The sequence below is a fragment of the Emydura macquarii genome, unplaced genomic scaffold (genome assembly GCF_026122565.2).
Source record: "Emydura macquarii macquarii isolate MOO-44397 ecotype Brisbane River unplaced genomic scaffold, CSIRO-AGI_Emac_v2 contig_1551, whole genome shotgun sequence".
Classification (NCBI taxonomy): Eukaryota; Metazoa; Chordata; order Testudines; family Chelidae; genus Emydura; species Emydura macquarii.
The window spans coordinates 12,899,700-12,925,698 of NW_027131688.1; the positions used below are offsets into that span (position 1 = coordinate 12,899,700).

Here is a 25,999-nt window from a genome sequence, read left to right on the forward strand (position 1 = left end):
ACTAAGACCCAGATTTTTAAAGATATTTAGACATGGTGGCATCAGTGTTGCCACGCCTAACTGATTTAGGAGCCTAAAATCCCATTGCCGAAGGAATTTGGGCCCCCTATGTGCCTAAATCACTTCTGGAAAAAACAAGCTCCTAAATCAGTTGGACATTACAACACTGAGCATTACAGTGCCTAAAAATACCTTTACAAATCTGGACCTATATAAAGTTTCTTTATTACACTCTAGGTCTTTCATTAGCTGACAATCTCTTTGCTGCTGAAAGCTTAATGTTTGCCAGCAGGAAGGAGCTCGGTTCTAAATTGGACAATATAACGAAGGCTAATTGGGCCTGTGAGAGAATTAGCGTCTACTGTAGCAGAGTTTCAGCAGGGAGACAGCTGCGCCTTACCTTCGAGAGCTCTTCAGTGAAGACATTGTGTATAATTTTGGATTGGACAGGTCCTGGACAGATGGTGGTAATGTTTATCTCAGGGTAGTCACCAAGTTCAGGACGAAGAGAATTAAAGAAACCCTAGGAGAAAGGAAGTTATGTTATCGCCCCATGCCTCAGTTTCCCCATCCACAGAATGATATTCATGTAGCTCACCATGGTACTATGAGGCTTAACTTATTTATTGAGCATTAAGCTCTAATTCTGCTGTAGGAGTTCCAGGTATTGTACTAAATGTGATCACCAGCACGGATCTCTGATCTTTCATGTTCAATGACCAGTTTGAATGCTTATCAGTAGCCTGAACTAGTGGTTAAGGGCTTGCATAATGAATGAGAGAGAGAGGCACCAGTGACTTCCGACACTTTCCTTCAGCTCTCGGGAGCAGCAGGATCTCACTAGCAGAAGCTTCCCCCACTCTTGCCGTTTTTAGGTCTGCACAACACCCACCAGCAAAGTATTATAGGGCCTGATTTTGAGAGGTACTGAGCCTCTCTAGCACCAAGTGACATTAGTGGCAGCACACAGGGCTCAGTGCCTTGGAGAATCAGACCCCTGGTGTTTTGTCAAAGGGAGCTTTGCAGGGAGGAGCACTGCAGGATCCCTTGCAATCAAAAGCCTATCGCCTCTCTCAACTCTTCATGCAGACAGTAAAACATGATGATAGCAACTGTTCGTTGAAGTAAGGGATGAGGATTTTATGCCACAGGGCGGAGGGAACACAGGGCAGCAAGAACCTGCACCGAGCGCTCACAGTCTCCAATTCTGCACCCCTGAATTCAAAGGGGAGTTTAGCCTTTGGCTCCACCTGGAACTGGCCTGGGCTCAGACTTGGACACCCTGCAGAGAAATGCATGAGTCAAGCTGAGCTTGAATTACACGACAGGTTGGTCTACACTGCACTCAGGAGCTGCGACGCTGCATGTGGAGCAAGATCGAGCGAGTTAGTCAAAGCTAGCTGTGGACGACAGCAGTGAAGCTGTGGCAGCAGGGGTGGCGCCCGCTCAAAGCACGTAACCAGGGGCCTGGGCGGATGGCTTTAGTGTGCGCTGCCAGGAGCTCACTGCTACCGCTACCTGAACTAGCTTTGATTCAGATCAAAAGGTAGCTGGGGTGTGTCTTTATTTGCTAGAATCACACCTCCCACTGCAGTGTAGACATACCCTACTCCTCTTTAGGGTACCAGAGTGCTGTCTTGCTCAAGTTCTGTAGCTGTTAACATTTGTACAGGAGCTGCTTTGGGGAACATGCGACTCAAAGACGTGTTCTGCATGGAGTCCATGACTGAAAATTAGTCCATTTATGGCCTGGTGAACTGAGTCAGGAACAAACCCTCTTGGTAGATGCATCCTGCAGTTCCAGAGTCTATTTACCACCCAGATTTCCACAGGGGCTATGCTACCATGTGACTTCATACCACAGTGTGGGAGTGAGCAGGCCAAAATAGCATCCCCCAACATACTGCAGGTTTATTATTAGATTGCTGCTTTGAGAAACTTCTAGCTGAGAATTCATAACGGAAAGGGGTAAGTAACCAGTCCTCTCTACTTCACTGCATCGATAACTCCTTACCTAAGCGAACGTGCAGGTATGTCCAATAAGAGAGCTGCTGTATGGGGAGTATTGTGTTTTGTGTTACTTGAGACAATCAATTAAGTATTTTTTCTTCCACAGCGAGGTTAGGTTCTCCTTAACTCTGTTTGAAATGCTGCTCTACTCTGAAGAGCAACAATGTAGAAAAGGCAGATTCTTACTCGGAACTGCCATTTAAGTATTCAGTATTCAAAGTCACATTTACCAAAGTAAACACTTTGTCTCCCTTTTTCTGTAGGTTCTGCAGAGCCAACAGCTTCGGGAAGTAAGCTGGAGTCTATTCTGGCTCATAACAGAATTTTTAACTAAGGTCTTTGTCCACACAGTGCTTTAATGTCTACACTGCGTAAAAAACCCATGGCACAGGGTCTCAAAGCATGGATCAGCTGACTGAGGCTCACAGGGCTGCTGCTATAAACAGCAGCGTAGGCTCAGGCAGGAGCCCAGGCTCTCAGACCCGGTCCCCTCATCGGGTTTCAGAACCCGGGCTCCAGCTATTTTTACTGCCATGGTGCAAGCTCCATAAGCCGGAGTCAGGTGACCTGGGCTTTAAGACTTGCTGCTATGGTTTTTATTTGTTTGCAGTGACACAGTACGGATCAATGATTTTATATTATTGCTATTGAGACAATCACTGTCAAGGAAAAAAACCTAAAGATCAGGGTAGGCTTTAAAGAAAGCCCAACATTTGAAAGTATGGAAATACAGTTAGGCCACCCAGCAACCCTAACTCCACCCCGGTGATTCCCTCGCAGGGACACATTTGCGGGTGGGGGCGATGGTGTTAGAACAGAAACAGCCTCATCCATCCGTATGCACTTTCAACTCAGTGACCACAAGCACTAAGATGATCTGCTCCTAATTGCACTGCTGCTGTGTAAGAGCTAGCTGCCTTTACTTCTAGCAAAGGACACCTATTTCAGACAGTCTTGATTAGACAACATGCTAAGACATCACTGGTCATTCTTGAGTGCAACTCCATGTGCCACCAATTAGCCAAAGTCCTCATTAGGATGAATACTGAAGGCTGTCATTGCCCCCATTGAGGCTCCATGTGCTACCAATTATCTAATTAGGAATTTGTCTGAAGAGCATACTGAAGTCCATCCTGCTTCATTAAGACTATGTGCCACCAATTAAGAATCAGCAAATACAGAACAATTACATCTATCTGGACCCAGCTCATGTAATTATAGCCACTTTGAGACCTAACGTAAAGGTACTCCCGGGTCACACTAACTCGTATTATGCATTCAAGTCTTTAAGAATAGTGGCTTCAGATTGAACGTTTGTGCATTTATAGAATGCAGACTTATTAAAATGTTTGTGAAGTGGTAAAGTGAGGATGGCAGTGTGGTGTGGTCAGTGGATTAATACAGGGACTCTTACAAGGCAATCTCCATCTCTCTAGCCTGAATTTCTTAAAAGTCTTTGGTAAAAAAAACCCAAAAACCTACATCTTGCAAAGCAGAGGCCTGATCTCACAACTCAGTAGATATCTATGTGAATAGGAGTTTGTAGATCCAGGCTCTAGGTGCGAAAGAAACAGAGGAAAGAAGATTGGAGGCTGGTTCCTTTTGCTATAGATTAAGGCTATTGGAGTGGTTTAATTGTTCATTTCCACACTGTCAAATGTTAGATTAAGTTTAAGGTTAACTCTCAGTGTCCTGAACCTTATTTTTTATAAATAGCCAAGACATTGTAACGCTCTTACCTTTTGGATTACTGATCTATGTTCTCAACCTTAACACCACTTAGCAAAGTGTTCTACGTCTAAAGGTCATAGAGCCTTGTGTGTGCACATGGCAATGTACAAAGGATGAACTGTGTTTAGACTAAAAAGCATTCATAATTGAGTTTACAGACAGACACAAGACTATAGCAATGACCCTGGGAAAGGGTGTGCATGTTCATATGCTTATTCTCTCAATGACTTCCAGATCAACTCTCCTCCGTGTAGAAATTCAAAGGGAACTTTTTAACGGAGAGCTCCAACCTCCATCTATGATCTCAGCAGTAAGTGGTATATTTCCTGCCTCTTTCATCTCTATTGACAAGGAGTTTTCAGTAACAGCTGACAACTGTCTTGTGTCTCCTCAATAGAAAAGGGCTCATTCTTTCAACTTACTGACTTGCTTATGGTGCCAGCCCTTTGCTTTGCAAAATTCTATTTCGGTAAACGAAGCAAATTTCTGCTGTGTGCACCTTCAAGTCAGGTGTTGAGTAAGAAGTTGCCATTTCACACTGTCACTGACCATAACTGCAGTTTAAGCTGAAAACCAATCACTTTAGCAGCAGTTCATAGAACAGTGTTGAAGACAGGTCATATCTAATCCCACAAGGTTATGCAAATTCTATGCAACCCTTAGAGCCATTTTGTTTCCTGATCTATTGCAGCCTTCTGCAGTGGTGAAGATAAACACTCCCTCCCCCACCCACAATTTGTTGCAAGAAATGTTGAGAATAAAGGGCAGGATGCTAAAAGATACCACATAAGAGGGGCCGTGAGCCACTGATTCTCTTTGAAAGCCATGAAAGTGCTCAATGCTTGAAAGGACTGGGCCCAAAATTCCTTCAGTTATTCCAGCCTATGAATATGAATTTCTGTTCCCTTCTCAAGGAGTTCCAATTTCTCCTTCAGATGTATGTATTTCAGCTAGTAAGGCTGTAGGTCTCATTTGGGATTATTTCTATTTCAAAAATAAATAAGGAAACCCCCATATCAAAGTGAACACAGTGTATGTATAATTATACACACATTTTAAAAACCCCTTACATTTCTGGACAGGTAGTATATATATAATCCTTTTGATATAACAGGCTGGGTTTTACACCAGTATAAAAAAGCCTTACAAGGAAACAGGGATATACAGAAGTACATCGTACCTCAACTGTTTCTATTTTTTGATGATTTGACGTATGCCCAATGATATACAGCATCGCCAAATTCTGTGATTTTATTGTGTCTTGTGCTATTTGGTGTCTTCCTTAAAGCCCCACCTCCTAGAGTCAAGTGATTATGAGAAACTCCGCTTTCATTGAAGGGGGTGGGAAAAGTTCTCTGAAACCACAAGGGCCAGGAAAAGCTTGAAAGGGGGCACCCTAAAAGCTCCAAAGCCAGAAGGCAAAAGGGGAAAAAAACCCAAGATCTTGTGATTTTTAGACCACTTATGATTTTGGAGGGCCTAACTCATGGTTTTGGATCCCAATACCCCCACACTGCTTTACCTTGGAAGACAGCTGGCAGAAAGTCATGCGCTCATTTCAGCTGTAAATCAGTTAGCCCTACCTGAAGCCCCTGCAGTCCTCTACAACAGTGCGTGGTTCACTATCCAAAGACAAGAGAAGGAAGGACAGAGGGCACTTTTCGTTGTCACCAACTGTGCACAGGCGTGGGAATGGAGTTTCGTCCATAACCAGCCCCTTCTATTCTGAAGAGCTTTTAAACATTTGGGTGGGGGAACCACAATACACTTGCACTTCTTCAGCCAAGTCTCTTTCCTTGCTGGATGCTGGTTAGACTAAAACCTTCCACAAGGAACAGCTGCTATTGCAATAAAGTGTGCAGGAGATACACAGTCACTGTATTCCAAGACTGCTCGTTGAAAAGCCAGATGGAATTGCGCTTACCTGGAGGGCATGCTTGCTGGCACAATACCCCGTGGCGAGGGGGGCTCCCATGATGCCCATGACACTGCTCATAGTTACAATCTTCCCTTTCTCCCTTTGGATCATGTGACTCAGGACATGTTTCGTTAAGGAGACTGTACCCAGGTAATTAAGTTCCATTATGGCATTATAAACATCCACCTTCGTATCCACAAACAAGGAGCGCTGGGAACGTCCACCGTTGTTCACCAAAATGTCAATCTTCAGTAAAGAAATGATGAATTAATACACATCTTTTAACCACCTCCATATTTTTCCCCTAAGCAAGCACCACTCTGTCTTGACCAGCTTTTCTGCCCCTAATAGTGGCTCATTGCTACAAAAGCTAGACAATAATAGCTGCTGTAGGAGATATTTAATTCACTCTAGCGGTAGAAACCCACTACAATTAAGTCTAAGTTGAGGTTTGGCTAATTTTGGTGTTGGGTTAGCAAAAAGCCGACAAAAATAGCTCAATATAACTATGCTGAGTAGTAGCCAAGGTCTGTTAAAGGAACACTTGCAGATGAAAGCCACATTACAGGCTTTTTTTTTTTTTTAAATTAACTTGTAGCAAGTAACATCTAAGGTCCTGCTCCTGCAAGCTGGTCCGCATGGACTGATCCAGAGTTTCCACTGGAGTACACAGCAATGAGGGACAAAGAGACAGTTACAAACACCAGATTGTAAAACCATAAAATGGAAGGGGTATTGTGGGCATTATCTCAAACGTCCTACTTTATTAAAATGCCTGGATTTCAAATTGTTGTCATTCCTTTAACTTCATACCTAGAACTAGGCATCTGCAGCAGAACACCTATGCACAAGAAAATACTTGTTCATCTCAAGAATGTGAAGGGGGTGGGAAAATCAGCTTTTGAGTTACGCATATTTCGGTTGTGCCTGGTTGCTAACACAAACAGGTATTACTACCATTGCCACATGAAGCTCTTTGAACTTGCTTCCTTGTGTTCAACTTTCAGATCAATACACACACAAGTTATGGTTATTCCATTTTCAGTATGGGTCTAGAAGCCAGGTTATGCAGCCACAGATCAGGGCCAATCAGATTATTAGATTCCTAGATCCTTACTCAGAAGTTATTTGCTCATTGTTGCACCTGTGCAGACCCCCACTGAAGCCAATGACATGAACACAACCAAATAATTGTAGGATCAAGGACTTAGCAGCCACACACGCATGCATGGGCATGCACACACGCACACAAAATGGACAACTTGTAGATAAAGTCACCGTCACTGAGTTCCTGGAAATAAAAACAGTGCTAAAGAATACAGGTGGAGGGATGGGGTGGGTATAAACCAAGGGGAAGGGACTGAGCCCAAAATTCAACTCACTCTGCCAAAATGCTGAAGAACGGTTTTGGTTGCAGCTTCATGGGAGCTTCTATCCATCAAATCAAGGGGTAAAACAAGGATATCTTTACTGCTCAAGTTGGAGATCTCTGTATAAAAGAAAGTATTTAAAAGGAGCATTCCAGCCAGAACACCGATGGAGTACATTCAATTCCTGATATTTTAAATAAATAAATAAGTAAATCCAACAGCCTCACCACCAACAGCTTCCAAAAAGGAAATTCCATTAAGTGGGAACAGATTCTTTTTTCTCAGACACAGGATAGAACTCCATTAGTTGATTCTAACGGTACCAATACAAAGTACTATCTTATTAAATGAAATGGGTTTGTGTACCTTGAACAATATACCGATACACTCCATTGTGTACATTCCTTGTAAATAATGCAAAAATATATTTTTTAATTAAGACTTTAGCCAAGCCCCACAGAAGCACAAAGTATCAGGATCCTTCACATTTTGCCTGGGGGTTAAACTGTTCAATTGTGTGTACTCCTGAGAGCTTGCGGCCTCTCTGACGGCCTGGCTACGTACACAATATCTGAGCCTGAGGCCAGAAAATCTTGAATGTGGTTACTGCTGTGTGTCTACAGAAACAGCTTCTCAAGGCAGAAAAAGGATTAAAATAAAAGCTGTATGTGTAGGTAGATTATATGGAGAGTTAAGCAAAAAAAGACACTAAGTGTCCTGTCTTTTTAAACTCAACATTTTAATAATATTTTTAAAAACCTATATAGTCATGAAAAATAAAGGCACAGTGGAAAATTCACAAGCGTAACCACTAAAGCACGCTCATGAGTTTTGTAGGAAGTAAGGCCTCATCCACATGGCAAGCTAGTCAACACAGCAAGCTGGTGCACAGTAGATTCACACCCTGGCTTGCCACACCTAATTTGACATGTGAGCAAGCACTCAAATATTAAGCTTTACTGTAAGTTTTTCAACGAGAGAGAGAGAGAGAGAGAGAGAGACACACACACACACACACACACACACACACACACACACACACACACAATAAACATGAATGTCACTTGAGATCAAATCCCAGTAAACTTGTAAGGCTAATTGACAAGAATCAGAGTGTCAGGGAAGGTTAGCGTGACTTCAGTGGCTATTTTTAATGCCCGCTGCCTAGGAGACGTGAAAGATTTTAAGTACTTCCCACAAGAATAAGAAAAGCATCAGAAGGCCATGCAGTGCTCCAAGATATCCTATCACAATCTTATCACAAATGTAGCACGCACACTGGTTTTACTGGGAAGGCCACTCAGACAGTATATTTTCAGAAAACAGATTATTTTCCTTTCAACAGGAGAGAAAGGAAACATGTAAACAAAAAGACCCCAACAATTTTTGTAGGAGTTTTAATGGACAAATCATGCACTAAAGTAAATGATATAGATCTTCAGAATCTTAAACTGGCTTCCCTCTTACATTAAAATGTGATTCCATCCTGAACAGTGGTATTGTTTGCCTCAGTTTCCATATCAAGGGCGCTCAGATTATATGGCTTAAAATGCGTGCTGACAACTTCCTGCTTCTAATGAAGGAGCAGAAAGATTTGGTACAAAGCTAGCCGGAGTTTGTTTCATGCCAACTCACAGATCCCAAAACTTCTAAGCCAGTCCTGCGTTCTGAGCAGTTTCATCATCTTGAGTCAGTGAATCCATACTCTTCTTGAGAGGGCAGGGGAAAGACCCAGAGATATCACCTCTCCTCCTTGGCCAATCCCCAATTCCTCATGACCAAGCTGCCATTTCTTTTGTTAATAGTCCTTTACGGTAGAGCGGAATGCTAGTGTTTGTCAATTTCTTTTGGTTATGAATAAGGATTTGAGAGGCTTAAATGCGAAGCTATTTTAACTATTGCATCATGTGTCTGTTTTTTATGCTGAGCACTCTTTAGGATGCTTTCAGGCTGATGAATACGTTAGCACAGCCAAGTGCCACCGATTCCAAGTCTTCACGCTGAATACGTCAGCTTTTCTAGTTGTTTTGCACGACTGACATTTCTCACCTTGGTACTGGGCCGGTACTGGGCCTGCTGCCTAAATAGTGGCTTGTGAGTCTTCTCCACACAGCAAAGGCAACAAAATTATACCCCCCCACCCCCCGATCCTGGCATCTGTTTTAAGTGTTTTTAATTAGACACTACCTGCTAATTAGTGCTCGTTTCATCTTTGATTGTTTCTGGACCATAACTACATTGATCTTTCTCCTTCCATCAACTGCACACTGGAGAGAAAGTAGAGGACTGCAGCATGATTTGTTAATGATTACATCCACTGCAATTCAATATACACAGGCAAAACTGAACCTTGTTTCCACAATGCTGGGCAAATGTTGGACCTTGTCCTCGCCCCCACCAACTGGTTTTTTAAAATTATATAGACGTAACCTTTGCCACAAATGCTAAGTCCTCGCTTGTGCGCCTGGATGCAGTAGCCCCATTTTGTCGAGATTAAAGCCACTGCAGCTGGCACTTCATTCATCAACACCAGTAATAAAGATTCTGCAGGCTAAACTATTTCCTCAGGGACACCTGTGAAAGCTCACCATTACCCAGTTCCAACATGTCAAAGGCAGCCTGGGTGCCTGAATGTTTCCGTTGTTTATCGAGCCCATGTCTACACAACAGGGACTATAGCAGCATAATCTCACAGCCAACTGTAACAGGGAGGGAGAGTTACTTACAGCCACCAAGAAGTTTAGGTGCTATAAGATGGCTGCACTGTAGAAAGACTCTGAAAGTGCTAGCTGCCCAATCAGCATGTGCAAGGCAAAATTAAGGACAAAGAGGGTCACTTGTAAGCTCTGCTAGAATCAGAAAACCTAACCTAGGAGGAAAGGACAAAAATACTGAGCGTGTTTAGTCTTGAGAAAAGAAGACAGAGAGAGGGCCTAATGACGCTCTTCAAATAGGTTAAGGGCTGTTGTAAAGAGGACTGTGATCCATTGATCTCCATGGTCACTGAAGGCAGGACAAGAAGCAATGGGCTTAATCTGCAGCAAGGGAGATTTAGGCTGGATATTAGGGGAAACTTTCTAACCATAACGATAGTTAAATACTGGAAGAGGCTTCCAAGGGAGGCTGTAGGGTCCCGGTCACTGGAGGTTTTTAAGAACAGGTTGGACAAACACCTGTCAGGGATGGTCTAGGTTTACTTGGTCCTGCCTCAGCGCAGGGGGCTGGACTTGATGACCTCCAGGTCACTTCCAGCCCAACATGTCTAAGATATATGACAGGTTTGGCCACACTGTGGCTCTTGAGCTGCATACGGCTTTTACAGTTAAAGTACGGCCTGCAGAGCCCCTTATGCTCCTCCCCACCCCCCATTCTCCACCTACCAGACTGGGGTGGGGAGCTCGGCGCTTCTGCCCTGCAGCAGGGGGTGGGGCTACAGGACTCTGCCCAGTGGGGAGGGGGGTCTTAAGGAGTCAGCAAGTTTGGCCACCCCTGCTATACGATCTGGGTGACAGATAATGTAGCACTATTGAACTGGCACATGGACGTAGCAGTCTGGTTCTCCACAGTAATGTTTCTGGCTCTGGCAACTGAGAAGGACAATAGATGTGACAGGGTGAAGAGTCTGCCTTGAACAAGACAATTTGAAATATACATTTCAAAAAGTTCTAAACGTCTGCTAACTAGCTAAGTTGCTGTCATTTTAGTTTTCTGCACAGCTACTGTAGTTACTATTTGTTCTAATTACGCCACATGCACTTCAGCTAAATACTTATAATTTATTGCAGCATGATGCTTTTAAAACAGGCAGCCCATCATGAACCTCACAGGATTACTGTAGAGAGAGAGAGCGAAAGAGAGAGAGTGTGTGTAAATGTATGCACACACGCACAGTTGCGCCAAAATTACTGCCTGGAAGATCAACTATAAATATCGTCTGCGCTAGTCAAGAGTGGGACCCATTGCCTCAACCAACCCTCCTATATTCAGAAGAGGTGATATTTAGTCTCATTCCAGGATAATGATGACACAATACAAGTGAACTCCTATGGATCTGGTCCTCAGCTGATGTAGTTCAACATAGCTCCACCAAAGTCAGTTGATTTACACCAACCAAGGAAATGGCTTTACATGCCAGATCCGGCAGCGTGGGCAGTAGATCGGAATGAAAGATGATGAGTAGCCAGTATTGTTCCAGCACCATAGGGACAGATTCTCAGTTCTGGTGCAGCTACTTTACTCCATGGTGCTGCATTAAATGGACCCTAAACCCCGTGTGCCTGGCCCAAAGCAGACATTCAGAAGGAGTCCTTCAAATTAGCAGAAGTGAAGTTCTGAATAAGTTTATAGTCTAGTTTCAGCTAAGCTGAAGGAGTCCTCCTGCATGTCCTTGGTGTATGTTTCAAGTAAGTACATTCTAACATATATTCTGGTACTGCCCTAGTGCTGATATAATGCTGATTACCCAGGATGACAGCTCCTCCTAGCCGGTCTGTTTGAAGTTTGTAGTCTTTAGCACTGATCTTCACTAACTGCCACAAAAGCAAGTTTAGCTGCATATCATGAACTGCTCGAACATTGCGTAACTTTATGCTAAGTTCTGCCAGAATTTCCACATGACTGCACACCGTTGGCTCAGTGCCCCAGTGTTCCTTTTGAAAACAGCCTCTTATTTTCACGAGAAAGAGGCCCAGACTGTGAAGTTGCCTAAAATTGCAGATGGTTGGGATTGTCAAAAGCACCTATCTGCAGTTTTAGTCACCTAAACACTTCTCATTTAATGCTCCTGTAACATTGCATCCTTCCATTGGGAGCTTTCTGAAATGTGTTCTTAGAATACACAACTCAAAAGCCTCTTGATTATTATCAATGTAAGTTCATATTTGTGTATATATGTTTTTTTAATTAGGAGTTTATATCTGTTGTACCTTTTTTTTAAAAACAACTCTATCATGGCAAAAATTAGATCTATAGTATGAAAGTTACTTTTTTACTTACCAAGACACTTCTCTTTCACCCTTTCCAATTCATTCTCTCTTCTTGCAGAGAGCACAAGGAGAGCTCCTATCTTGGCTAGCTGGTAAGCTAACTCTTCTCCAATTCCACTTGAGGCTCCTGTCACCCAGACGACCTTGTCAGGCAGTTCATTTTCTGTCGAAGTGACCAAGAAAGCAGTTTATAGATCACTGCCAACAGCAGAGTAATTTAGTTACTAAATAAATAGTTACAGGGGCAGCATTTGATTTTATTGAGCAGAAATTAAGGAATTCTGAGTTCTGTTACTTTATAAAAGGTAAAACATTATCTTTATCAAGAACAGATGTGAAATAATTTTTACTACTGTTTTCTCTTATGGCTTGAATCCAAGCCTACTCAGGCTAAACAATGGACTAGTTATTTATACCTGATGGAAGGAACGGGACTCTGGGAGTCTGTTTAAGCAAGCCCTGCACATCTAGGACTTCCTTTGACCTCATCATACAGAGAGAAACGAGCACAGAACTCTGAAATTATGGAAGGCAGCACCTAGAGATTTATAGGCAACAATGCAAACAAATGAGTCTGATCTTCAGAGTTTTTAAACAGGACATTTCTTGTTTAGAGACTCTCCTAATCCTGGATTTCTTAGTAACAGGGGCGATGGCAGGCTCTTCCTGGTTGGGGGAGGGAGGCTGAGGTGGGACATAGCCCCTCCTCACCACATGCCCCCCTGAAGCCCCACCCTCGCTCCTCCTCTCCTCCCCCCAAGCCCTCACTCCCTGGCCAGGTGAGAGGCTAGAAGTCTGAAGCCAGGCAGTATGCAGCACTGGCAGCTGCTCCCAGATGGCAAGACCTGCCTAGGCGGGGGGGTACCCGGCTCCAGGGCCAGCAGAGTTCTCATGGCGCTCAGGGAGCGGTGACTGTGGCGGGGGTGGGGCCCATGAACCCAGGCCACAGTGGGTCAGTCTGGGCCACTGGGGGGAGCCATGGGCCCTCTACTTGCCCTGGGTGGTGCATTCTGGTGGGCTGCTCTTGGGTAACACTGCCCCGGCCTGGGCTTACTTCTCCGCTGCTGCTGGAGCTGGGTGCCCTGGCCAGCAGCTACCGCTCTCTCCCCACTGCCTTCAGAGCTGGGAGGCTGGAGAACAGCAGCTGCTAAGGCAAATTTTGGGGTGGCTAGAGCGGCAAGGCCCCCCCAGTGCCGCCCCTGCTTAGTAACTAGAGATCTCAAGGCTAATATGTGTATCAAAGGAAGCTACGCAGTGCAGGCAGGGTGAGAGTTCACCCACTTTATTTTGAATTAGATCGAGGTGCGGGTCCCGCTTCATTCAGTCACTCCTGCAGCATCCGTTAAAATCAATGGGATTTTTCAATAGGTGTTCCTCAGACATTTGCGGGCGGCTCAGGCCTTAAGGGCCAGATTTTTGAAGGTGGTTAGGCAAATGAAGACGCAGCTAGGGGGCTAGTGGGATTTTCCCCAAGACAAACCAACCACACCCCCTTGTGGGATTTTTAAGAGTGCCATCGGCATTCTAGTCTATGGAGGTTCTTATGCTGTGCTCATCACCGTAGTGTCAGAGCGCCTTCCAGCAGTGCCTTAGGCATCTTGACTAACATCTGTCACGGGCTGGTGGCAACTGTTTAGAGTTACTGCACATGTGACTCAGCTCCATGTCAAAAACTTCCCACCTCAAGCTCTTACTTCCTGACATTTGCGTAGGCCAGATCATTCCGCAGATATGTAGCCAAAGATGAAAAAGATTCCCTAACTCTTTAAAAAATAAATTACCCTAACTAATTAGGACATTTAAAAAGTGACTATATATTAAAATTGAACCCTCTTAACTCAGCAGAACTGATCCTTGTGTTTGTTTAATGATAGCTGCTGACTTTTGTGTCAAAAATGTTTCTATTTTGCCTCCCCTGTGTATTGCAGTGATACCTAGAGTTCGCACTGTGAATAGTGTTTCATCAGAGCTGTGTAAACCCCACTATAGGTATCCAGTTTGCTCAGGGATCACCAGTGTCTTCATTTTAATCTCCAAAGCCTTTTATCACCAGGAACAACATGCAAAATGAAAAGAACACAGCTGGACTTTCAGAACTCAAGTTCTGTTTGCAGCACTAGCAGCGACAATGTTTTTTCTAGTATAAACTGAGCAAAACCCAAGAACAAGGAACCTCACAATAGCATTTTTATAAAGTCACTTTTCAGTGTATAACCAACCACACGTTAAGGGTCCACGGATAAGTGCTCAGAAGGTAAAAAATTCTAGAATTAATGGCATATGCAACCTAAATTTTGCCCATTTGTAAATTACAGTGCAGTCTTTAAATTACATCATCATACTATGTTTAATATAGAATTTTCCCCCTGTAGTGTATCCCAACACATCCCAAACTCTGATTTTGTTAGCCCCGAGGGACATCGGGTTCATCTCACAGGCACACACTCCCTCCCTTCCTCAACACTCCCCCCCCTCCCCTCAAAATCTATAGAATTAAACAATACTTGTTGAACCACAGAGGATATTGCATTTGTCCTCTCAACATGGACACTTTTGTCCCCTCTTCCGCTCGCTGTTGAAAACTAATCTCCTCTCTCCTACTGATCAGATTGCCCCCTCCCCCCAACTATTAGGACTGATTCACTACCACTGTTCAGTGGAGGTAAAAAAAAAGATATTTCCCTATATTATGGTACGGTAAGTTGGCAAGCACATGAGGTATTTGGGTGTTGCTGTTCTGCAAAGAACTTGGAATAGAGTACTGTTGGAGACCAAATGAAAGAACTGGTTTTTTCCACTCTGAGTGTTCTGATTTTGAAGAACTTTTACTGGTTCAGTTTTAAATGAGTGTTTTAAAATAAAATACAATTACAATAGAATGGTGTTAATGATTAACTATTGTGCTATGATACGTAACATACACGAGAGGTTGCACAGCATAGCGGTATGTGTCAGCCAGCTAAGAAATTCAGATACCCCTCTGGTGCAGTTTGGGTTTTTTCCTGGAGTTTCATAGCTCCGGTATATAAACACAAGGCCTCTATTTCATTTGACCAGTGGGAAAGGAGAAGGGGCAGACAGAGATATGAATCACTACAGTTTTAGAGAGTCCCAGTGTAGGCCAGGCAGATGGAACCGTTCTTCACATTTAATCACCTTAAACGTGTTATGTTTACCCACTCTGAGGAGAGCACAACAGATTTTATGCAACATTTCACTTCTACTGGACCCAATCCATGCTTATGCTCTAGAAACAGGGCCATCAAGCATCCATCTCCATAGGTGGGCGACAAACAAATGCCTACAATCTGGGACAAACTCCCCACATCCCCCCAGTGATGGAACTTGCAGCCTGACTCCAGCTGCCATGTATACCATGGGACCGTATATTAACTGTTTTATGGCTATTAACCTGCCTTCCCCATTCTTACATATATTGTGCACACCCCTCAGATTGCAATCTGTTTTATTACGAAGCAGCAGCAACACCCCTTTGGCCAGATTCTGCAACCCTTATGCAGAGGGTACGTCTACACAGGAGGTGAGATCCCCAACGCAAGGAGATCTCTGTGCTCTAGGTCTGATGCAGCTAGTGCCTAAACTTAGCACCGGGGATGCCGCAGCAAAGGCAGCAGCTGCGGCTAGCTGAGCAAGTGCATATCTAGGGAACTGGGCAGGACTATAAGCTGAGATGCCCTGGCCCAACTGCTATTTTTAAGCACTAGCTCAAGCAGAATTAGCATGTGTACATCTATGTGAGATGGAAGTTGTATCTCGCCATAGCGAAGTAGATGTACCTAGACTGAACAGTACCTTCATTCGCAACTACTGAAATCCATGCTATTAAATTACAGAAGTTATTACTCAGCATGAGAATGGGTGGCAGAATCTAGAGAGATTTTCTTTACATTATTCCCAGATGTTGCCACTTTGTACAGTACACATCCCTCCTCACAAAAGCACCTCAGAGCATGAGATGTTTAAAAAAAGTGTCTGTTTAGTTGGTAATAAAGGAGAATGGACGTTGAACTGTAATTCGTCTTTGAGTCTCTACTCCCCCATTACATCTTTCTAGAAGCACAGGGGCCAGCAGAAGGTGATTTAAATAAATTTCAATTACAGATTTTAACTGTCATCAAAATTTACAGTTGAGGAAGTCCTTATTGCTACATAAGCTCCAAATTGCTGTGCTGAGAAAAATAAGAAATCTGGGATCCTTTTAGTTAAGCTTTAATGAAACTGAGGACTACATTCATAAAAAGATATTAAGAAAGTCTGACACCTTCTTATTCCTCCCTTACATAGATGAGCTCCAGTATATTTAATTGTGTTGTATAGCATGCATAGATAGGCATGTTATTACCAAAGTTCAGCACACTTTGTTCTGGGATTGTGGTGGAAATCATTGTACATACCTTTAACCATGTTTGAGTTGTTAAGGCTTATTTTGTGTTTTTCCTTCACTTGTATCTTTAACCTTTGGTTCAATTTTGTTTTGCTTTTAAAATTGTAACGTAAGAAATGTTTGCTTTATTAAAAAATACTGCACATCACCATTTTATAAGACAAATGTCATCTAACAAATAGCAAATACATCTAAACAATTTCATTTGCTTGCAGTAAGAATACAACTGACAGAGCAGCATGACACAGGCAGCACATAACTAACAGATGTTAGTGACTGCAATGATAGGCATACTTTCGTCACATGGGTGGAACAAACACCTGAAACTGTTAGAGATTGCAAGAAAACTGACACTTTGAACTTGGTTTCCACCCCTATTTATAGCTTTATATACTGTATATTAAAAGATAAGTATGTACAACTTTATATCACTCTGCTTTCACTCATTGACAGATTTTGGAAGCTTTCAAGGTTCTTACGTTGCATCAATCTGGCATATGCTAAAGTTTTCCTTTTGTGTTTCCAACACCAGAACAGATATTCAGCTAGTGTTTACTTCATTGGAACTATTCTGATTAACAGCAGCTGACGATCTGACCCAACGTATTTGAGTGAACCCAGTGGAATGGAAATAGTTTGTTCAAAATGTGAGAGTTTAGCAGTTCAGAAAGCCTTTAGCATGGAATGTTGATCTCATTTGTGGTTTAAAGACAACACTGTTATTAAAATGTGTGACAAAAGGTCTTGGATCTGTCAATAGCTTGTATTTTGCAATGAGCAGAAATCCCTATAAGAGAAATTAATATTGGGGAAAAATGCATCCTGCCTCTATGACAGTAAAATTGGTTTCACAGTTACTGCTTCTCTGACTGACAAGATGTATAGATGGGCTAAAAACTTTACCTTATAATAATCATTTTAATATAATTACCTTATAATAATAATTGGAAACGCCTCAAGCCCATTTAACAAAGACAGCAGCCACTGCATGAGACAGTGATGACTTCCATACAAGCCCCTATGAAGTTGGGAACTGGGGGGGCTGCATGGTATGATAATCATAGGACTGGAAAGGACCTCACAACGTCATATAGTCCAGTCTTCTGTACTTACAGCAGGACCAAGTATTATCTAGACCCTGGCTTTCAACCTTTCCAGACTATTGTAGCCCTTTCAGGAGTCTGATTTGTCTTGCATACCCCCAAGTTTCACCTCACCTAAAAACTACTTGCTTATAAAATCAGACATAAAAATACAGAAATGCCACAGCACACTATTACTGAAAAACTGCTTACTTTCTCATTTTTACCATATCATTATAAACCAATTGGAATATAAATATTCTACTTACATTTCAGTGCATGGCATACAAAGCAATATAAACAAGTCATTGTCTGTATGAAATTTTAGTTTGCACTGACTTCACTAGTGCTTTTTACGTAGCCTGTTTTAAAACTAGACAAATATCTAGATAAGTTGATGTACCCCCAGAAGACCTCTGCATACCCCAAAGGGTATGTGTACCCCTGGCTGAGAACCACTGATCTACACCATCCCTGAAAGGTGTTTGTCTAACCTGCTATTTAAAATCTCCCAAGATGGAGCTCCCTAAACCATTTATTCCAGTGCTTAACTATCTTGACAGTTAATACGTTTTTCCTAATGTCCAACCTAAACCGCCCTTGCTGCAATTTAAGCCCATTTCTTCTTGTCCTATCCTCAGGAGGGAGAAAAATTGTTCTCTAACTTCTCCTTGTAACAACCTTTTATGTACTTGAAAACTGTTATCATATTCCCTCCGCTCCTCTCAGTCTTCTCTTCTCCAGACTAAACAGACCCAATTTTTTTTCAATTTTCCCTTATAGCTCATGTTTTCTAGACCTTTAATAGTTTGTTGCTTTTCTCTGGACTTTCTCTAATTTGTCTACATCTTTCCTGAAATTTGGCACCCAGAACTGGACATAATACTCCAGTTGTGGCCTAATCAGCATGGAGTAGAGTGGAAGAACTATGTCTCATGTCTTGCTTACAACACTCCTGCCTATACATCCCAGAATGAGGTTTGCCTTCTTTGCAACTCTTGACTCATATTTAGCTGGTGAGTCACTATTAATCCCAGATCCCTTTTCGCAATACTTAGTCTTAGAGAGCCATTTCCTATTTTGTATGTGTACAACTGACTGTTCCTTCCTAAGTGGAGTACTTTTCATTTGTCCTTATTGAATTTCATCCTATTTACTTCAGACCATTTCTCCAGTTTGTCCAGATTGTTTTGAATTTTAATCCTACCCTCCAAAGCACTTCCAACGTTTGCTGGCAGGCGTGGTATCATCAACAAACTTTATAAGTGTACTTTCTATGCCAAGGGTGGGCAAAATACAGCCTGAGGTCCGGATGCGGCCCATCTAACTATTCTGTCCGGCCTGACAGCTCGCCATGCAGAAGCGCTACGCCAGAGCTTCCGGCTGCCAGAAGTAGGAAGTTCGGGAAGCGATTGGCCGAGAATCACTAAGCTGCCCGACGCTTCAGTTGCCAAGGTAACTGGAACGTCGGGCAGTTTAGTTTCTCAGCCAGTCGCTACCTGAACTTCCTGCTTCTGGTCATGTGACTGGAAGCCAGAAGTTCAGGTAGTGACTGGCCGAAAGCTGCCTGACACTCCAGCATCATGGGGCCTGCGAGACTTACCAGAATTCATTGAGTGGCCCCTCTGCAAAAATTATTGCCCTCCACTGCATTATGTCACTATCTAAATCAATGATGAAGATATTGAACAGAACCAGACCCAGAACTGATCCCTGCAGGACCCCACTCAATATGCCCTTCCAACCTGACTGTGAACTACTGATAACTACTCTCTGGGAACGGTTTTCCAACCAGTTATGCACCCACCTTATAGCAGCTTCATCTAGGTTGTATTCCCCTCGTTTGTTTATGAGAAGGTCATGAAAGACAGTATCAAAAGCCTTACTAAAGTCAAGATAAACCACATCTACTGCTCCCCCCATCCCCAGGGCTTGTTACCCTGTCAAAGAAAGTGATCATAATGGTTATTCTTCGAGAGGCATTCCTCATATCCATTCTTGTCTATGTGCATGTGCATCCATGTGCAGTTACTGGGATTTTTTTTTCCCCCCTTAGCAGCATCCGTAGGGCCGGCTCTTGTGCCCTCTGGAGCCCCGTGCTCATGCCGCAGTATATGAGGCACCACCGGCCCTACGCTCCCTCAGTTCCTTCTTGCCATCAACTCCGAAGGCAGGGACGGAGGGTGGGTCATGGACTGGACATGAGCAAAATATCTCAAACAGCAGCAGTTATGCAGATAAGTCTTTTCTTCGAGTGCTTCTTCATGTCGATTCCATTCCAAGTGACGCACAAGCAGTGTCCCTGGAGGTGGGCTCGGAGTTCACAGGTACACTGTCTGCAGCACTGCTCTGCCAACCTGGCGTCGTCCCACACCTGCTGGTGTAATGGGACATGAAGGTATGCACCGAGAACCAGACAGAGCATTACAGATGTCTTGTATCGGTACTTGTGCCAGAAACGCCGCCGAAGAGGCTTGCGCTCTGGTGGAATGGGCTAGAACGATTTCCAGCAGAGGTACGTTTGCCTGCTCATAATAGAATCTGACGCAGGAAGTTATCCACGAGGAGGTCCTCTGGGAGGAAACCGGGAAGCCTTTCATTCTTTCTGCCACTGCGACAAAGAGTTGCATGTCTTATGGAAGGATATTGTCCTTTTGATGCAGAAAACTAAGGCACGTCTGATATCAAGTGTCTGCCATTTACATTCCTTGTTCGAGCTATACGGTTTTGGAAACCACATTGGAAGAAATAGGTCGTCGTTATTATGAAACGGACACAACCTTGGGTAAAAAGGTCAGGTGGGGTCGCAGCTGGACCTTGTCTTTACAGAACACTGTGTATGGTGGCTCTGAGGTGAGTGCACTAATCTCAGAAACCCTTCGTGTCAAGGTGATTGCTATGAGGAAGGACACTTTCCAGGAGAGGAGCAACATGGAGCAGGTATCCAAGGGCTTGAAGGGGAGGGGGGCCCTGTGAACCTTGTTAGAACTAGGTTCAGATCTCAGGGGGACAACGGGTCCTAAACTTGGGGGGTAAAGCCTCTCTAGGCCTTTAAGGAACCTAACCATCATATAGCGGGGAAAAAATGATTTCCTTTGGATCGGAAGGTGAAATGCAGAGATGGCTGCCAGATGGACCTTTAATGAAGAAATAGCTAGGCTTTGAAGTTCAAGATGCAACAAATAGCCTATTATAGTCAGGATTGAGGTGAGATTTTCTGGCCTGACTCCCAGCAGGTGAATTTTTTCCACTTGGCCCGATATGACATCCTAGTGGAGGGTTTTCTGCTGCCCATCAGGATTTACTGGACCTGAGATAAGCATGCCTGATTGTCAATGTTTAGCAACTCAGAATCCATGCTGTCAGGTGTAGGGATCCTAAGTCCGGGTGTAGGAGCTGGCAGTGGTTCTGGGAGAGGAGTTTGAGCCAACGTAGTAGTTGGAGGGGAGGGGGGAGGCCACAACTGACAGTTCCAGCAACATGCTGCACCGATGCTGATGCAGCTATGCGGAAGCTATCAGGATCATATCTGCCTTGTCTCTCTTGATCTTCAACAGGATTCTATCAGTGGTATTGGCAGGAAGATGTACATGACAGCTCCCGTCCATAAGAGAAGAAAGGCATCAGATAGCGACCCCTCATTGAGCAGAACTGATGGCATTTCTTGTTCAGTTTGGATGCAAAAAAGGGGCACTTGGGGAGAACCCCACCTTTGGAAGATCAGTTTGCCACCTCTGGATGGAGTGACCATTCGTTGTGAGGTAAGAAGGACCTGCTGAGGAGGTCTGCTGTGGCATTCCTGGCCCCTGGGAGATGAGAAGCCATGATATGAATATTGTTTCAAACTGTGAAGTTCCATAGGTGTATGTGCTCTGACACAGGGCTGGAGAGCAGGCTCTGCCTCGCCTGTTGGTGTAAAACATCATGGCAGTATTGTCCGTCACAACTTGGACTACTTTGCTTGACATGAAAGGGAGGAATAGTTGGCAAGCCAGATGTGACCAAGGTGACTAACCCTTCAAAGGGTATGCCCCGCATCATCGAATGGGGATTCAACCACCAACTCAGACGATGACAAGACATGCGGGGATTCTGTGACCACGTGGTCCAGGCTGCATCTGCTCAGGGTATATGCCAATGCCAGCCACGACTGTAGTGGCCTGAGTCTTAGACATGCATGGCGCATCACGTACGTGCAAGCCAACATATGACCCAGTAGTTTGAGGCAAGTTCGGGCTGTTGTGAGGGGAAAAGTGTGGATGTGCGTGATGAGGTCTGACATGGCTTTGAATCAAGGCTCTGAGAGGAAGGCCCTGGCTTGGGTTGAATCAAGGACCACCCCAATGAACTGTTCGCTGGACAAGTGATAATGTCAATTTTTGTTCGGTCATCATTAGGCTCAGGTAACCCGCACTAGGTTGGGGCTGTTCCAGACCCGAGACTGGGACTTGCCCTTGATTAGCCAGTTGTCCAGGTAAAGATAAATCTGCATTCTCCAGCGCCTCAGGTGTGCGGCCACCATCACCATGCATTTCATGAATACCCTTGGGGCAGAGGAAAGGCCAAAGCGCAGTGCTGTAAATAGATAATGGGAATGACCAACCATGAACTGTGGCCAGGGAATATTGCAATGTGGAAATATGCATACTTTAAAGTCAAGGGCAGCATACCACTTTCCTGGATCCAGAGAAGGGATAATGGAGGCTAGGGAGACCATGCAGAACTTCGGTCTCTTGAGATATTTGTTGAGACATCCCAGGTGTAGGATGGGTCTGAGGCGCCCTTTCGCCTTGGGGATGAGGAAGTACTAGGAGTAAAACCCCTTCCCTCATGTCTGGAGGAACTTCCTTCACAACCCCCACCCTGGTTCAGAAGGTTTTCCACTTCATGAATGAGAAGTTGCTTGTAAGTGGGGTCCCTGAAGGGGGACGGGAAGGGAAGGTGGTTGGGAGGGGGCAAAGAGAACTACAGGATGTAGCCCACTGAAATCATGTTAAGAAGCCAATAGTCTGATGTAATCTGGACCCATGCAGGGAGGAAAGAAGCAAGGCGGTTCAGGAATAACCGGGAAGGCGGATCCTGGAAAGAAACTGGAACGTCGTCCTCAGGTGCACCCTCAAAATGGCTGGCGTTGCCCACTTGGGTGTCATGAGGGCCCCAGGCAAGAAGTAGAGGAGGAGGTCAGGGCAGAGCGATGGCATTTGAAGCCTCTGTCCTTATCCTTTCTCCTGCAGAAGCTGAAACGTGGAGGGTCCTGAAATTTAAGCTGCTGCTGCAGAGGGCAAAATTGTCATCTTGAGGCCTGTGATGTGTTTAGGCCTGACAAGTGCAGGATGGCTCTGGACTCTGTCAGCCCATGGAGTCGAGCCTCAGTCTGATCCAAGAAGAGTGCTCTGCTGTCAAATGGAAGATCCTGAATAGTTTGTTGCACTCCCTGGGATAGACCGGATGATTGTAGCCACGAACATCTGCACATGGACACAACCAAGGCCTTAGATCTTGCCGTCAACTCCGCTGCATTCAATGTTGCCTATAGGGCAGGTCTGGTCACTGCCTTGCCCTCCTCCAAGCTGGTGGCAAAGTTCTGCATGTGCTCATGTGACTCATTTTTTCAGGGAGTCCCAAATATTATAATTGTACTTCCCAGCAGTGCCTGCTGGTTGGCAATTCTAAATTGGAAGCTGGCTGTAGAATAAATCTTCCTCCAGAAAGTTGGACTTGTTTGGGTGTCTTTATTCTTTGGGGTCCAGCTCACCTGACCCTAGTATCCTGCTTGTGGGGAGCTGCCACTATTAGAGATCCTGGGAGAGGGTGTATAAAGAGATACTCAAATCACTTAGCCAGGACATAGTATTTCTTTTCAGCCCTTCTGGATGTTGGTGGCAGAGAAGATGGCACTTGCCACAGGGCCTCGCCCACTTTGAGCACCTCTTCATGTACTGGCAGCACAACCTGGGCCAACACCGCAGCTTTCAGTAGGTTGAAGAGGTTGTCCGTGGTTTCCTTGAGCTCCTCTACCCCAAAGCCAAGATTGAAGGCCACCCTCTTGAGGAGCTCTAGGTGGGCTCGAAAGTCATTCAACAGGATTGAGGGACCCCGTGATGGTGACTGCCTCATCCGGGGATGAAGAAGATGAGGGAGAGGTGGTGGTATCTCCTCCTCCTGCCAAAGGGGCTGATGTAGTTGACTTGATGTTGAAGGGCCCGAACCCAACTCTTGCACCCTTGATGGCTGATGCTGGCTGGTTCAGGTAGTGGGTTCCCCTTCAGAGCTTGAAGTAGGATTCCTCTCCTGGAGACCACAGAGGACCTAATGGTGCCTCCACCTGGCCACCCTGTGGTACTGGAGGATGGTGCCGTGGGGAGGGAGACTGGTGCCTGGAACCTCAGTCCCGTGATGTTCTGGTGAGTGCCGGTGGTGTAGTGAATGGCATGATGCTGGGCAGTGAGGTGTCAGAGACCTGTGGCAGGAAGACTAGGACTGGTACTGGGAGGACTGGGATCGGGGCTGCTCAACTGCAGGTGAGTGTCTTGGTATGGGGGACCGGGAGTACGATCTCAGGGACCAGTGCTGTGAAGGCGAGGACCTCCTCTGCGCTGGCAGCTGGGGCCGTGGTGATACAGAGCAGTGGTGTGGCTTAGGAGAGCGATGTGTCCACTGCGGAGGCCCCATCGCAAGCTTCCTCTTGATATTGGTGCCTTCTCTTTCTCTGGCACTGAGGAATGTCTAGGGGTGGGAGGGCCATCACTTGAAATGCCTTCAGGGTTGATGGTACCATTAGCTGGCAGGGCCCCCTTCCATTCCCTGGAGTCGGGGGTGGCTCCCTCGTGGGGCTCTGTTGCCCTGGGTGGACAGCCCTGTTCCAGCTGCCCCGATGCGAGCTGTGCCCAGCCCTACTTTCCTGTTCTTCAGTGCGGGGGGAATGACCTCTCTCAGAACACTGTTTTTTCTGCCGCTTCCTCGGTGATGGCGAAGAGAAGCAGTATTGAGAAGACCCCAGTGCTGGCAATGCGCTCTGCCCTGAAGCTGATGTTCTCAGCATCGAGTCAGAATGGGGCGGTTCCAAGGCTGGTCTCAGTGCCGCCTCCATTAATAGGTCTTTCAGGCAGATCTGTCTGTCCTTTTTAGTCCTCGTCCTGAATCCCTTACAAATCCTGCACTTATCCTTTCTATGCATTTTTCCCAGGCACTTTAAGCAGCTGTCGTGGAAGTTATTAAGCGGGAAGGGCTTGTTGCATGTGGAACAAGGTTTGAAGCCCAGGGCACGGGACATGCCCCACTCCGAGACAAAGGTCCCTAATGTGACTTGAACTCAACTATAACTACATACAGAAGAGTTAGACAAAAAAATAAAGAGAAGCAACTCAACCTAACTACTAAAGGAGAGCTGTAAGCACTTGCAATAGCAAGCAGGAGAGAGAGGGTTCCAGCGACCATCACAGGTGGAAAGAAGGAACTGAGGGAGCACAGGGCTGGTGGCATCTCATATACTGCGGCATGAATGCGGGGCTCCAAAGGGCGCCAGAGCCAGCCCTACAGATACTGCTAAGGGGAAAAGATTCCAGTAACCATGCACGTGGGTGTGTGCGCAGCTAGAATGGAATTGACATGAGCAAGCACTCAAAGAAACCTTAGTTAGAGCCAATGCTAACATTCCTACCTAAGTAAGTGAACAGGAGAAGACAGCAGGGTCTGCATATTGTTGCCACATGAGACAACACTCAGCTCTATCTCTGACTTGTGACTTGACTCAGATGCTGGGAACAGCCATACTGCAATCATGGGGTGTAACTGCAGCTCAAGAGTAGATATACAGAAGGCTGGCTTTAATCCAGCTACATTTAGGTATCAAAGCAGTGAAACTGCAGCAATACAAGCCTGCCTCAAGCCCTGGGGCAGTGCTAGCCTGCGCTGAAGCCTGCTGTGACTGGCAAGAAAGTTGCAGCATCTACTTTCAGATGATGGCCAGGCCAGAGTGAGCCATGTCTACAAGACTTTTAGAATGGATTATTGCACTTCCCCCTACTTGGGAATGAGTGCACAGACTTTTAAAAATACATAGATGGTCCAAAACTCATCGGCCTGCCTCTTGAGCAACATGAGGTGCACAAAGGGCTTTCAGCTGTTTCTCTCATTACACTGGCTCCCCATGCGTTAATTTCAAGACAAAGATTATCATTCTAGGTAACCTGAAGGACCTCAGATGATCATCTCTTACTAAGGGAGGTGTCTCACTCCTTTGACGTTACACTTCTCAGGAACAGTGAACAGTCACACTCAAGGTCAAACTCCTGAAAGCAGAGATAACACTTTCCCATCAACTGATCCAAGACTATGGAACTTCCTTCTGAAAAAGATATGAATGACCATTGTCTTCAAAAAGGAGTGCAAGACTCATCTCTTTAGCTTAGCCTTCCCCCAACATCTGCAACCAACCACTAAAGAGATTGAAGTGGGTACGGAGAGGCATATGCATGCATGAGTGTATACATTCATTG

General features: G+C 44.9%; 1 protein-coding gene across 1 annotated transcript in view; it reads right to left on the minus strand.

Moving 5' to 3' along the window:
• DHRS7 (dehydrogenase/reductase 7) overlaps nucleotides 1–25,999 on the minus strand; it is a 36,895-nt gene that overhangs the window by 4,735 nt on the left and 6,161 nt on the right. The window contains exons 2-5 of the mRNA XM_067554894.1: nucleotides 12,025–12,177; nucleotides 7,042–7,148; nucleotides 5,666–5,905; nucleotides 401–523 (exon numbers count right to left, since the gene is read on the minus strand). Of these exons, the coding sequence (XP_067410995.1) occupies nucleotides 401–523; nucleotides 5,666–5,905; nucleotides 7,042–7,148; nucleotides 12,025–12,177 (623 nt within the window). The remainder of the gene's footprint in view (nucleotides 1–400; nucleotides 524–5,665; nucleotides 5,906–7,041; nucleotides 7,149–12,024; nucleotides 12,178–25,999) is intronic.